The 15,405-nt window shown below is 40.2% G+C and overlaps 1 protein-coding gene across 6 annotated transcripts in view; it reads left to right on the top strand.

Annotated features, from left to right (window-relative positions):
- The window catches only part of RANBP17 (RAN binding protein 17), a 383,888-nt gene that overhangs the window by 324,547 nt on the left and 43,936 nt on the right, over window positions 1–15,405 (top strand). For all 6 annotated transcript variants that reach the window (XR_009491905.1, XM_059878829.1, XM_059878830.1 and 3 more), the window contains 2 exons: window positions 6,352–6,566; window positions 10,467–10,605. Coding sequence is in view for 5 of the 6 variants with exons in the window: in XM_059878829.1 (XP_059734812.1) it covers window positions 6,352–6,566; window positions 10,467–10,605 (354 nt within the window). In the remaining variant the exon portion in view is untranslated. The remainder of the gene's footprint in view (window positions 1–6,351; window positions 6,567–10,466; window positions 10,606–15,405) is intronic.

A 15,405-nucleotide genomic window follows, 5' to 3' on the forward strand; every position in this document is an offset into this window, starting at 1 on the left:
TGACATGATTTTATATTCGCTTTGACCACGGTGATAGCAGTGGGAGTAGTGAAAAGTGGTTGGATTCTGTATATATCTGAAAGTAAAACCAAATTTCTTGATGGATTGGATATTTTTGTCATAATATGTTTATGACAAGGGATTTTGTCATAAACAACTGGAAGGATGAAGTTACCATTAACTGAGAGAGTAAAGGCCGAAACTGGGTAGGAGGGGGAAATCAGAAGTTCCCTTTTGACTTCATTGAGCTTGAAATGTTGATTTAGACATTCAGGTGGAAGTGTTGAATACAGAGTCGGATATACAAGTCTGAGGATCAGAAGAGGTCTGGTCTAGAAAAACAAATATGGGAGTCATTAACTCTCTAGGTGGTGTTTAAAGCTACAAAACAGGAGAGGTTCGCCAGGGCATGGGGTGTGGATTTAAATATAAAAGATTTAGGTTTAAGTTTTAGAGTATTCTGTGTTAGGAGGGAAGGGAGAAGAGAAGGAACCAGCAAAGGAGAGAATGAGCAGGTACTGAAGTAAGAGAATAATCAGGAGAGAGTGTGTCTAGTCAGCTGTGTCAAAAGCTGCCAGTGAATTGAAGAAGGTGAGGACTAAGAGTTGATCATTACATTTAGGGAAAAGGTTATTAGGAACCTTGAAAAGAGCACTTTTAGAGGAGTAGGTGTAAAAGAGGAAAACTGAAGACACAGTTCTTTTAAGAAGAAACAATTCTTTTAAGGAGTTTCATTAACAGAAGGAAGTAATATCAAGCAGGGAAGTAGGGCCAAGAGAAGGTTTTGTTTCAAAAAAGAAAGACTGCATAGGAGAGAAAGGGGGAATTGCTGTGCTTTGTCTCAAGCCCATAAAAGGAGAGGGGAGCTAGTTCAACAGATTGAGAAGCTGGCTTTCACAGAGACTGTGCATAAGTGCAAATGCTAGGAGATGGTGAGATATGGTAGTGAACATTCGTTTTGGAATGTATTCCCAAAAGTGGATTTACACAGTTTTAATAAATTTAACCAAATTGCCCTCTACAGTGGTTATACTAATTCACATTCCCAACAATTTTCTTAATTTCCCACATGCTTATCAATGCTGCATTGTTTTAATCTTTTTCAACCTGAAAGGGAAATACTGTATTCCTTTCCATATCCACAGCTCGTTTCTGTCTCAAACCACTTATATCCAGGGGATTTGGCTGGTTTGCAGAGACAGAGTGGGTTGAGCGACCTGAAATAATGTCAGCAAGCTTGCTCACATAACTGTTCTGATGCTAAATGAAGACATTCAACCTATAGAGCTGTCAGCTAAGTATCAAATTAACTTTAAAATTTTAGAGATTAAAGGGGAAAAATAAAAAGTAAATCAATGTAACAGATTGCTTTATAAACCAGGAAGTAACATTGTTCATACTGTTAGTTCTTCCTGGTATAAGATACAACTACCATATATCTTAGCCCTTGCACCTTTTTTTAAAACTATTATTGGGACTTCCGTAGTAGTCCAGTGGTTAAGAATCTGCCTTCCAACACAGGGGATGCAGATTTGATCTCTGATTGGGGAACTAAGATCCCACATGCCACAGGGCAACTAAGCCCATATGCCTCTACCACTAAGCCCACACCACAACTACTGAGCCCGCACCGCAACTAGAGAGCCCACACATCAACTAGAGAGCCCGCGCCACAACTCCTGAGCCCGCACCACAACTACTGAGCCCGCGCCACAACTCCTGAGCCCGCACCACAACTCCTGAGCCTGCACCACAACTACAGAGCCCGCGCCACAACTAGAGAGCCCACACCGCAACTCCTGAGCCTGCACCGCAAGTAGAGAGCCCGCACCGCAACTCCTGAGCCCACACCGCAACTCCTGAGCCTGCACCGCAACTAGAGAGCCCGCACCGCAACTCCTGAGCCCGCACTGCAACTCCTGAGCCTGCACCACAACTAGAGAGCCCGCGCCACAACTCCCGAGCCTGCACCGCAACTAGAGAGCCCGCGCCACAACTCCTGAGCCTGCACCGCAACTAGAGAGCCCGAACCGCAACTCCTGAGCCCACACCGCAACTCCTGAGCCTGCACCACAACTAGAGAGCCCGCGCCACAACTCCTGAGCCCGCACCGCAACTCCTGAGCCTGCACCACAACTAGAGAGCCCGCGCCACAACTCCTGAGCCCGCACCGCAACTCCTGAGCCTGCACCACAACTAGAGAGCCCGCGCCACAACTCCTGAGCCCGCACCGCAACTCCTGAGCCTGCACCACAACTAGAGAGCCCGCACCGCAACTCCTGAACCTGCACCGCAACTAGAGAGCCCGCACTGCAGCTCCTGAGCCTGCACCGCAACTAGAGAGCCCACGCCACAACTAGAGAGCCCACACCACAACTCCTGAGCCTGCACCACAACTCCTGAACCTGCACCGCAACTAGAGAGCCCGCACTGCAACTCCTGAGCCTGCACCGCAATTCCTGAGCCCGCACCGCAACTAGAGAGCCTGCACCGCAACTCCTGAGCCTGCACCGCAACTCCTGAGCCTGCACCGCAACTAGAGAGCCCATGCCACAACTAGAGAGCCCGCACCGCAACTCCTGAGCCCGCACCGCAACTAGAGAGCCCGCGCCACAACTAGAGAGCCTGCAGCGCAACTCCTGAGCCTGCACTGCAGCTAGAGAGCCCGCGCCACAACTCCTGAGCCCGTACCACAACTACCGAGCCTGCGCCACAACTCCTGAGCCCGCGCCACTACTACTGAGCCCGAAAGCAGTAACTAGATAGAAGCCTGATGACAGAATGAAGAGCTGCCGTGCGTGTCCCACAGCCAAGACCTGATGCAGTCAAATGAATAGTGTTTTACATTGTGTTCTTCTGAGGGCACAGAGAAATGGTAGAGTGTGGGCCAAAGATCCACACTGTGATACCCTACAGCCAGTTCTCTTTGAAGGAATAGAGGGAACGTGGTCAAATACATAGAACTGTCCTTACTTTGAATTATGTATTAGAAGCAAGTGACATTATTCTACACCAGACACACTCAGCTTTACCGCCTCCTCTTTTTCAGGCCTTAGCTCCCCATGTCTGACCTAACAGGCTAGTAGACTGGAGAGAGAAAAGAGCCCTTACTACTGTGTCTGGCTATAGTTTACATGAGCACTGTGCCGGTTACTGGGGTAAGCATTTTATATATGCTGTCTCCTTCACTCCACATAAGAGCCCTGTGAGTTATAAGTGCTGTTATTGTAACTGCTCCCACTTATGACAGATATGGTCAGTAGGAAACAGTTAAAGGTTTCCCTTTTGATTCTAAACTTCGGAAGTCTCTAATTTCATTACAGAAAATGTATCATTTCTTTTTTACAAGTGGCGACTGTTACTGGCTTCAGTGGCTGCCTTCGTCACCCAGCAGTCCATCAGTGCAATAAAGACCTCCCTCTTAGGAAGGAAGGAGATGGGACTTTATAGGCGTGGGGTGGAATAGGGAAGGCAAAGAGGTTTGTCATACCTATAGAGGAACATTAAAACAAAATCTGCACGTGATCACTTTTGTTTAGAGCAGTGTGAGTCTAACTGCTAGATTTTAAGCTTTTTGAGGGCAGAGACTCCAATTTCAGTAAGGATTGTTGAATAATATAAATTGAATAATGCTGATGGGGTGAATAAATGATGTGGACATGCCTTCTCTTCCATAGTCATTTATAGCCACCATGGAATGCAGAACCACTGGAGCATGATGAAATATAGTTTCCTCTTTCAAAAGTATTACTCATTCTACTTTTTCAAGGTCATAATGGTATGCTAGTTACTGTTTTAATTCACACAGGTGTGTCTGAAATAGTCCGAAAGACATGTATGCCAGATTGCAACTTTAATACAAGATAAAAGTTGTGATTCTAAATAATCCTTCTTGATTATAGGTTATCCAGTCTTTTAGAATCAAAAATTTTCTCCCAACACAGTTCTTAGTCTGCCTTTTCCATCTTGCGCTGAAGAAAATAGGATCTTTACTTTCCCCATAAGGACCTCAGCATAGGAAGTCCCCAGAAGATGGCCTACTTTTCTCTGTTTGGCCCTAGCCTCCTTAACTCAAAATGTGTAAACCACCACTACCACAAAATTATCCAGCTTTTTCCATCACATGCAAGCAGTGCTTTTCTTTCCTGGGAAAGGGAAGGGGACAGGGAATGTGTATGTTGATTTAGATTGAATTGGAGGCGAAGGTAGTAAACCAGTGGTTGAGAACTGCCCTCTCCTGCAGCTCCCTGCTTTTAAAGGCCTTCATGCCCGTGCACATAATCTCTGGAATACTCTTCTCTCCCTCAAGTCCATCTGAGAGTTTGTGATTGGTCACTGAGAAGCAACCTGTTCTGTGAAGCCTTACCCACCCTGCTGTCGTGTCCAAGCAAAGCCAGTCTCTTCTATTCCCATAAAATCTTGACATATGTCTCTGATAGTGTTTGTCACATTGTATGAAATTATTTGTTTACAAATCTATTCTCCCACCAGTAGCTATTAAGGAAATACTATCATATTGAGTTAAAACTTAGCATATCTTTCTAAGAGAAGTTAGGATGAGATCATGAGAGAGGGTACAGAATGTGGTATGGAGTAAATTCCAAGATATGCTTCAGCCAACACAGTGGTGGTATCATTCAAATGTATAAATTATAAGCAAAGCCACTGGGCTTCCAAGGATTCATAGAAAGAAAAAGAAAAAAAAAAGTGTATGAAACTGTTTCAGAAAGGCAGATAAAGGGCAGGAAACCTTCACCTTGGCCTGGTCCTGTTTCTTACTCTGCTAGAATGATTGGTCCTTCTTAACCTCTTAGTAAGCATACAGTTTTCATAATATTCGTATCAGTCGAGATTCAAACAGGGAAAAGCAGACACTGTGACACTGATGGAATAGGGAGTTTATTTTAGGAATTAGGCGTTGTACTATCTTGGGCAAAGATGGCAAAATGGACCTCCAAGGGGGGAGTTGGAAGTTCAGGAGAAAAATCACTAATCAGGCCTCCTGAAATAATGGCATGGTGGACAAGTTGGAGCTGGCAAGGATATCTAAAAGCTGGAGACACCCAGCTGCTAGGGTGAGACCATGAAAGACAGCAGAGTGAGGGGGACTGGTGTAGTGGTGTGGACGCAATGGAAGGCTGTTGCTTCTGTGTGGCTGCCGCTCTGCACGTTTACTGCCAAGCACGTGGTGGGCTTGGGGTCACTGGTCAGCAGGGCTTGCAGTGCTTCACACAGAGCAGGGAAAAGCGAGGACAAACTAAAACCCAAAGGCATTTCTGCATCTTGTTCTCACAGCCTCTAATCACAGCAACCTTCAGAAAGTCCTAGCTGCTACCTCACTTTCACCTTCCAAATCTCATATAGATTTCTCTTTTGCTCAATTCTAGGCCACAACTGTACAGGGAAATGAGTTCTGGGAAACTTAATTCTTATTTAGCCCAATAGACACAGTACAGAACCACAACAGTATGCCTCTAAATTTTGTAAATTGAATTTAGTTTCAATTTTAGAAGTGTTACTTACTTGAACAGGAAAAAGCAGAGCTAAGAAACATATATGACTTTATAATTTTTTACAAAGCATTCTTGGATATTGTCTAGTAATATGCCTTACTAGCACACATTTCAGAAAGAGAAATTGTGGTTGTAAATGCTAACTAGAAAAAAACTGTAAGGTGATTATATAAACATTACTTTGTTTTTGATGGTCAAACATAGAATTTAAGTACAGTTTTTAAATGACCACCTCTTTAGGTCTTCTGAAAAAGGATCTAAGGAGAAAAGGGAAGTAACATTTATTGTGTACTATGCCAAGAACTTGTGTGTCTTATTTCATTTACTTCATGTACCAAACCTGTGATCCTCCAAAAAGTAAAGTAGCTCAGTATCAAGTTCATGTGAAAAAGGTGAAAATGCGAAAATTCACCCCACAATTTAGAGTAACTTATGTATCTAAGTTATCTTTTCTTGACTTAGTTGGTTATTTATTCCTACTTTTTTTCACTTCTTATTGAAGAAGAGATAATGCAAATATTAAAGTATATAAACTAATCTTTAGTACAACTCAATGAGTTTTCATGTATCTACATATATATTCGTGTAATCACCATCCAGACAAAAATACCAAACTTCTCCAGTACCTTTGATTGATTTTCACTGGGCCATTTGTACTTCCCATATAAACTGCCTTGTGTATTTATATTTTTCATTATATGATGGTGTGACTCTTGGAACAACAGTAGGGGAAAATGAACAATAGCAATAAAGTGAAAATGTCGATCATGTGCCTCGTAACTGCTTTGAATTACATCTGCTTATGCCACTTTCTCATTCTGCTTTTACCCTGAAACAGGGACTCAGATCCTGTCCCTTGGGAGCCTCTCAAAAGATCAGATTTATCCAATGAAACTCAAGGGCATCTCCATCTGCTATTCAGCTCTCAAATCTGCCTTGTGTGGAAATTATGTCAGCTTTGGCGTCTTCAAGTTGTATGGGGACAACCACTTTGACAATGTACTCCAAGCCTTTGTCAAAATGCTGCTGTCGGTGTCCCACAGTGACTTGCTCGTAAGCAATCCTATATCATGGGAGTCTTTGTATGAAATGTGAAGTCACACCACCACAGGCTTAGAATTGTTACAGTGAAGCCCGAGAAGTTAGAACAGCACTAGATCATTTTATGTTTTAGGACAGCATTTAATTTAGCTTACAGAATTAGAACAACTTTAGTGGCTGTCTTTATATAATTAAATGTGTAGCTTTGAAAACTGCATCTTCTAACAAATTGGTCATCCAGAGTGTTCCGAGTTCTGTGTCTACAGAAAGTGTAATTAGCAATTTCAACTAACTGCTTACAACTGTGCTCACAATTCAGAAAAGGTCTGTTTCCTGGGGCAGAAATGCAGGATGACTTCAGGATCTTCTCCTTCCTTCATTTCTGCTCTGTCTGCTTCCCATGCTGTTTGGCTTTCCTTTCCCTTAACACTCTGATATGGTGGACAGAGTGCTGAACTAGAAGTTGAGCAACCTGGTATATAGTCTCAACTCTGCCACTCACTGGCCATTTACCTCGAATAAATCACCTTCTCTATTTCTCCAGGCTTCAATTTCCTCACCTCTAAAACGAGTAAATTAAACAAAGTGATCTCTAGGTCCCTTTTCTACCCTACTGTCTAGTTTTAGTGATTTATGTCAGTAGTTTTCAAACTTTGAAGCCCATCAGAATCACCTGGGGTGCTTGCTGGAATTCAAATTTCCAGGCTCCTCCACTGAGCTGTGTCGTTATCAGACGTTTTTTTTTTAAATCTCTCTGCCTGATTACACAAAAGCTAATATATGCCCAGCGTGGTTGCAGTAATTGCTTCAGTAGCACAGCCAAACTTATGCTCAGGCTTTCCCACCTGCCCAAGACTACAAGATCCGGGGGCCTGCATTAGTCAGCCTGTACAAGAAATGCTTCTTGACATTCTAATGGACTAGTGGTACCCTCTTCCACCTTTCTAAGCTAGTCTTCATAAAACCACATCTTGGGAATTCCCTAGCAGTTCAGTGATTAAGACTCTGCAGTTTTACTGCCAAGGACCCAGGTTCAGTCCCTAGTCAGGGAACTAAGATCCTGTAAGTAACACAGCATGGCCCAAAAAACCCAAAAACCAAACAAAAAAATGCATCTTGAGCCAAAGGTGTCCAGCCTCTTTGCAGTAGAATGGAATGCTCATTGAAGGCTGCCTGTGCAACAGAAATTGTGGAATAGAGACTTGAGTCAGATCAGCCATGTGCTACAGCCTCATTGAGGGAACTCTTCATTTAGCACTTGAAGCCCACCAAAAAAAAAAAAAAGAAGAAGCAGCAAACCTGGTATGGCTCCAGGATTTTCTCTGATCTTTTTTCTAGTAGACAAGCAAACCTTTATCTCAGTAATTTCAAAATTGAGGATGCAGAGGACTCCCTTAGAATATACTTCTTAAATGCCCTTTTCAGGACCTCATTCCAGAGGTTTTCATTTTGTTAAGTCTGATCTGGGGATCAGAAAACTGTGTTTTTAACAAGCACCCCTATGTGATTTTTATGGAGGTAGTCTTAATCTCACTTTAATAAATATTGCTATGGTTTATTTCTCTTATGAGTGTTGTGCTTCTTTGATACTGGTTTGAGTTTCATTTGAGGTTTTCCAGGTGTATTTCTCATGCACTTATCTTTTGCCTGTTGTGTATGGTAAATATTAAGCCATTTACCCAGTTATGATTTAGTTATATGGGTTGACATTGTGTGAATACAGCAGATGATGATACCAAATCCTATTATAACAGCAGATTTCTTTGTGTTAAAAAAAAGGTTCCCTAGCCCCTGTTAAGCACTGTTCTGTGTTATATTATTCCAGCCCAGAAAAATAATTCAGTCTTCTAAATTCCATACTACAACAGTGTTGCTTGCGCTTAACCGTTAACCATATAAGGCAAATTGAAATTACGTACTATGCTATACTATAGCTTCAAATTAGGACTTCTAGAGATCAAGATATTTTTATTAGAATTCCTTTAAATACTGAATTGAGAATCATTACGTCATTTGTTCCATGTTAGGTTGGTGCAAAAGAAATTGTGGTTTTGCACTGTTGAACTTTGCCATTTGCACTTTGAATTTGCCATACATTCTTAAATAAATGTGGTTATGTTATACATCGTTTTAATACACATTTATCACTTTATATTTTTTGCTAATGACTTATTACTTGCTGTTTATTTCATATTTATTTTAGACTAGGGAAATTATATTAAAAAGCAAATTCGAGTAATTTTCTTATTTGAGTTCTAATGTGTTGTAAAACGGCAGAGACAGCTCATAACAACAACACATTTTGCCCAGAAACTGCTAATGAACATTGCAGTCAGGCTTCCCTGGCGGCTGAGACAGTAAAGAATCCACCTGCGGCGTGGGACACCTGGGTTCAATCCCTGGATTGGGAAGATCCCCTGGAGGAGGGCATGGCAACCCACTCCAGTGTTCTGGCCTAGAGCATCCCCATGGACAGAGGAGCCTGACGGGCTACAATCCATGGAGTTGCACAGAGTCAGACACAACTGAGTGACTAGGCACAGCACACAGTACAGTGCAGTAGTGGCTCAAGAAGTTTTGCAAAGGAGACGATGAGAGCCTTGAAAATGAGCACAGTAGCTGGCTATTGGAAGTTGACAATGACCAACTGAGAGCCGGCATTGAAACTGGTCCTCTTACAACTGCACAAGAAGTTGCTGAAGAACTCAATGTCGACCATTCTAGTCATTTGGCATTTGAAGCAAATTGGAAAGGTGAAAAAGGTTGATAAATACATGTTTCATAAGCTGACCAAAAATTTTAAAAACTGTCGCTTTGAAGTGGCGTCTTCTCTTATTCTCCGCAACAACAACAACGAGCCATTTCTCAATCAGATTGTGACTTGTGATGAAAAGTGGATTTTATACAATTGAAGATGGCCAGCTCAGTGGTTGGACCAAGAAGAAGCTCTAAAGCACTTCCCAAAGCCAAACTTGAACCCAAAAAAAGGTCATGGTCACTGATGGTCCGCTGCCGGTCTGATCTTACTCCAGCTTTCTGAATCCCCGTGAAACCATTACATCTGAGAAGTATGCTCAGCAAATTGAAGAGATGCATCAAAAACTGCAGTGCCTGCAGCCAGCATTGATCAACAGAAAAGGCCCAGTTCTTTTCTACAACAACGCCCGACTGCATATCGCACGACCGATGCTTCAAAGATGGAATGAATTGGGCTGTGAAGTTTTGCCTCGTCTGCCATATTCACCTGACCTCTCACCAACCGACCACCACGTCTTCAAGCATATCGACTTTGTTCAGGGAAAATGCTTCCACAACCAGCGGGAAGCAGAAAATGCTTTTCATGAGTTCATCGAATCCCAAAGCGTGGATTTTTATGCTGCAGGAATAAACAAACTTATTTCTCATTGGCAAAAATGTGTTGATTGTAATGGTTCCTATTTTGATTTTAAAAAAATGCATTTGAGCCTAGTTTAAAATGATTTATACCCAGGCTTCCTGGCTAGCTCAAATGGTAAAGAGTCTACCAGCAATGCTGGAGACCTGGGTTCAATCCCTGGGTCGGGAAGATCCCCTGAAGAAGGGCATGGCAACCCACTCCAGCATTCTTGCCTGGAGAATCCCATGGACAGAGAAGCCTGGCGGACTGCAGTCCACGGGATTACAAAGAGTCAGACATGATTGGGCGACTAACAGTTTCACACTTTCATTTTCATAATTATTTAAAATTCACAGTCTGAAACTGCAATTATGTTTGCACCAACCTAATTATTTTATATATCTTTATGTTTGTGTTTATTTATATATTTATGTGTAAATAAGGTCACAATTTCCAGTCTTATACATGTCAGTTTTCACTGACTGTAGCATGTCTTTTGCTTCCCTGTGGCTTGACATTTAGTATTTCTATTATAGCAATATCGGAAACTGAGCCAGTCGTATTATCCACTCTTGGAATGTCTCACCCAGGACCACATGAGCTTCATCACCAGCTTAGATCCTCCTGTACTCCTGTATGTCCTCACATCCATCTCAGAGGGACTCACTGCTCTTGGTGAGTATCAGAGAGAGCATTGTTTTCAGAGGAAGAATTTGGTTGTGGTCTCTTAGAGTAGGTGCTTTTGAGATGATCATGGGGGAAGACTGTTTAACCAAAGTGAAAGATTGTAACTATTACTTAAAAGACAGAAAATACCCTTTTTCATATTTTGATGTACAGTTTATTTTTAATCAGCTTTATTAAAGTACAATTTACACAATGTAAAAATTATTGATTTTAAATGAACAGTTCAGTGCATCTTGACAAATGTCTATACATAGTCATGAACCACCACAGCCAAGATACAGAACATTTTCATCACCACAAAAGCTCCCTCATGACCCCTTCTAATCAATCCCTCCCCCTAGTTCCAGCCCCAAGCAACTACTGTCTACTTTCTCTCACTGTAGTTTGCTTTTTCCAGAATTTCATATGAGTGGAATCATGTAACATACAGTCCTTTGTGTCTGGCTGCTTCCATTTAGCATAATGCCTTATTTTGCGAATCAGTTTTTATCTTTCTGTTGCTCAGTATTATTCCATGGTATACGTTACCACATTTGTTAATTTGTTAATATATTTTCACCAACTGATAACATTTGGGTTGTTTCCATTATTTGGTTGTTTTGATAATGCTACTATGAACATTCATGCACAAGTCTTTCTATGGACAAATATTTCTCTTGAGTAAATACCAAAGTGAAATTTCTGGGTTGTATGCTAGATGTATATTTAACATTGTTGAAATCTACCAAACTATTCCAAAGTGACTGTACCATTTTGCTCCCTGCAGCAATGTATAAGGGCTCCAGTTGCCCTCTACTTTCCCTAACACTTGTTATTTTCAGTCTTTTGGGGGGTAGGAGACAGAGGCTGCTTTGGATCTTAGACACGGCATGCAAGAGCTATCATTTTTGTTTCATGCAAGATCTTTCATTGTAGTTTCCCTGCTCAGTCTCAAGTAGTTGAGGCACTTGGGCTTAGCTGCTCCATGGCATGTAGGAACTTAGTTCCCCAACCAGGGATTGAACCCACGTTCCCTGCATTGCAAGGCAGATTCTTAACCACTGGACTGCCAAGGAAGTCCCGATTATCAATCATTTTAATGGGCATGAAGTGGACTCTCTTTGTGTTTTGATTTTGCATCTCACTAATGGATGTTAATTTGGGCATCTTTTCATGCTTATTTGCCATTTATCTGTCTTCTTGGTAAAGTAGTTGTTCCAATCTTCTACCCAGTTTTTCTGAGTTATTTTATCTTGAAAGTGTTTGTTATATATTGTGGATACAAACCTTTTCTCAAATACATGTTTTGCAAATATTTTTTCAACTTTGTCTTGTCTTTTTTTATTTTCTTAACAGTATCTTCTGAAGAGTAAAAGTTTTCAATTTTGAGGAAGTCCAATTATTTTTTTCTGTTAGAGATCATGTCTTTTGTGTCCTATCCTAAGAAATCTTTGCTTATTAACCTGAGGCCATAAAGGTTTTTTTCTGTGTTTTCTTCTAAAAGTTTTATAGTTTTAGCTTTTATGTTTAGGTCTATGTTCCATCCAATTTATTTTTGTACATCATATTATAAGAGGCTTCCCTTGTGGCTCAGCTGGTAAAGAATCCGCCTGCAATGCGGGAGACCTGGGTTCAATCCCTGGGTTGGGAAGATCCCCTGGAGAACGGAAAGGCTACCCACTCCAGTATTCTGGCCTGGAGAATTCCATGGATTGTATTAATTCTTGCAGTCACAAAGAATTGGATGCGACTAAGCAACTTTCACTCACTATTATGAGGTAAAAGCTAGAATTCTTTTTTTAACATGGATATTCAATTGTTCTAGCACATTGTTGAAGAACATTCTTTATCTATTAGACTACTTTGTGCCATTTCTGTACTATCCTAATTTTATAGTAAGTCTCAAAATCAGATAGTGTGGCCTTCTAATTTTTTTTTTTTCATTATAAATTGTCTTGACTATTCTGGCCTTTGCCTTTTTTTTTTTTTAATAAATATTAGAGTCAACTTGTCAATTTCTCTTGTTAGATTAAAGAATGAGCAGGAGAATTTTTATTGGGTTACATTGAATCTGTAGCCCAATTTGGGGAGAACTGACGTCTTAGCAATATTGAGTGTTCAGTTCTTGAAAATGGCATATCTTTCCATTTATTTGGATCTTCTTTATATTTTCTCAACAGCATTTTTGAAGTTTTGAATATTAAGTCTTATCCAACTAAGTATTTTATGTTTTTATGCTTTTGTAAATGGTATTGATTTCAATATCGGTTGTTTTTGCTACCATGTAGAATTGCAGTTGATTTCTTTATATGTTGACCATGTACTCTGTAACCTTGCTAAACTGACTTATTAATTCTGGTAGCATCTGTTACGATTTCTTCATGATAGATGTGTCTTTCTACATAGTTATGTCTGCAAATAAAGATAGTTTTACCTCTTTGAATCTGTATGGCTTTTCTTCATACCTTATTACACTGGCTAGAGCCTATAGTAAAATGTTGAATGGAAGTGATGGTAGCAAACACTTTTCCCTTGTCTTCAGTGTTATGGAGAAAGATATATTATTTCACCATTCAGTATAAGATTAGCTAGCTCTAGGTTCGATTCCTGGGACAGGCAGATCCGCTGGAGAAGGGATAGGCTACCCACTCCAGTATTCTTGGGCTTCCCTTGTGGCTCAGCTGGTAAAGAATTCACTTGTGGTGTGGGAGACCTGGGTTCGATTCCTGAGTGGGAAGATCCCCTGGAGAAGGGAACGGCTTCCCACTCCAGCTTTCTGGCCTGGAGAATTCCATAGACTATACAGTCCATGGGGCCACAAAGAGTCAGACAAGACTGAGAGACTTTTACTTCATTTACTAGGTTTTTTTGTAGAGCTTCTTTATCTTGTTAGGAAAATGTCTTTCTTTTGTAGTTTTCTGAGAGTATTACCATGAATGGGTGTTGAATTTTATCACATTTTTCCTGCGTATACTAAGACAATCTTAGGGTTTTCGTTGTGTCTGTTAATACATTGCATGGTATTAGCCATCATATTGATGGGTATTTGAATGTTAAAGCAACCTTGCATTCAACACTGGGTTACGACATATTGTCCTGCTTATAAATTAATAGATAAAACTTTCTAAAATTTAGATACATATTTTTACATCTATAATAGGTTCACGACAGCTATGATGGATTCTTCTGTAGTTCTTCGTTAATAATTTTCTGTTCTTCTCGTATCTTTGCCTTGTTTTGGTATTGATATAGGGCTCTCAGAAATGAATTGAGAAATGTCCCCTCCTCTCATTTTCTTAAAGAGTTTGTGTAGAATTGTTATCAGTTCTTCCTTAAATGTTTAATAGAATTCCCTACTGAAAGCACTAGGCCTAGATTTTTCTTTGTTAGAAGGTTTTTAACTATAAATTAAATTTCTTTAATGGATACAGGACTATTCCAGTCTCCTATTATATCTTGAGTAGCATTTGATACCTATATCTTTAAGGGAAATTATTCATTTCATCTGAAGTTTATCTGACATTATTGGCATAAAATTGTTCATGTTACCCTCTTGTTATGGCTTCCGTGGTGGCTCAGTGGTAAAGAATCCGCCTGCAATGTAGGAGACAGATCAATCCCTGGGTGGGAAAGACACCCTAGAGAAGGAAATGGCAACCCAATCCAGTAGTCTTGCCTGGGAAATCCCATGGACGGAGTAGTCTGTCAGGCTACAGTCCCTGGGGCTGCAAGAGTAGGACATGACTTAGTGACTAAACTACCACCACCATCCTCTTGTTATACAGTTTGATTTCTGTAGGATCTCTAGTAATGTTCCCTCTTTAATCCCTAACATTGGCAGTCTGTGTGTTTTTTTTCTTGGGAATACTGGCTCTAGGTTTATTAATTTTGTACAGAGAACCAGTTTTCATTTTTCACTGATTTCTCTATTGTTCTGTTTTTTATTTCATTGACTTCATGTATGATCTTTATAATTTCCTTCCTTCAGTTTATTTGCTTTTCCTTTTCTAGTTTTTCAAGTAGAAGCTTACATTGCTGATCTTAGACCTTTTTTCTTTTCTCATATACAGATCTAGTGCTTTAAGCACTGCTGTGGCTATCGCTCATAAAATTTTTATTTATTTGGGGACTTTTTCTATTCAGTTAAAAGTATTTTCTAATTACCGTAGTGATTTCTTCTTTTACCAATGAGGTATTACTTAGAAGCACATTGTTTAATTTCTGATAGTTCTGTTATTAATTCTAGTTTAATTTTATTTTAGTCATAGAATATACTCAGTTGTTGTTATTGGATCTTTTTTATGGTCCAAAGTACAGTGAATGTTTCAGGAGCACTTGAAATGGGTGTGTATTCCATTGTTGTTGGGAAGAATGTTCTCTAACCGTCAGATCTAATTGCTTGATAATGTTCACATTTTCTGTATTTTTACCGGTTATTTTTTTGTCTGTTTGTCTGTTTTCTACTTGTCCTTTGAGTTACCAAAAGATAAGTGCTAAAGCCTCTAACCATAATTATCAATTTGTCCATTTCTCCTTTTACTGCTATCAGTTTTTGTATGAAGTATTTTGAAGCTCTGTTATCAAGTGCGTGTATATATATTTAGGATTGTTATGTCCCCTTGATTAATTTACCCCTTTATCCTTATGAAATGACACAGTTTATTTCTGGCAATATTCTTTCCTCAGAAATCTACTTTGTCTGGTATTACTAGCCTCTCCAGCATTCTTTTGATTACAGTTAGCCTCTTTTTCCATCATTTCACTTTTAATCTTTCTGTGTGTCTCTGTATTTAAAGTTGGTTTCTTATC

The sequence above is a fragment of the Bos taurus genome, chromosome 20, assembly GCF_002263795.3.
Source record: "Bos taurus isolate L1 Dominette 01449 registration number 42190680 breed Hereford chromosome 20, ARS-UCD2.0, whole genome shotgun sequence".
Classification (NCBI taxonomy): Eukaryota; Metazoa; Chordata; class Mammalia; order Artiodactyla; family Bovidae; genus Bos; species Bos taurus.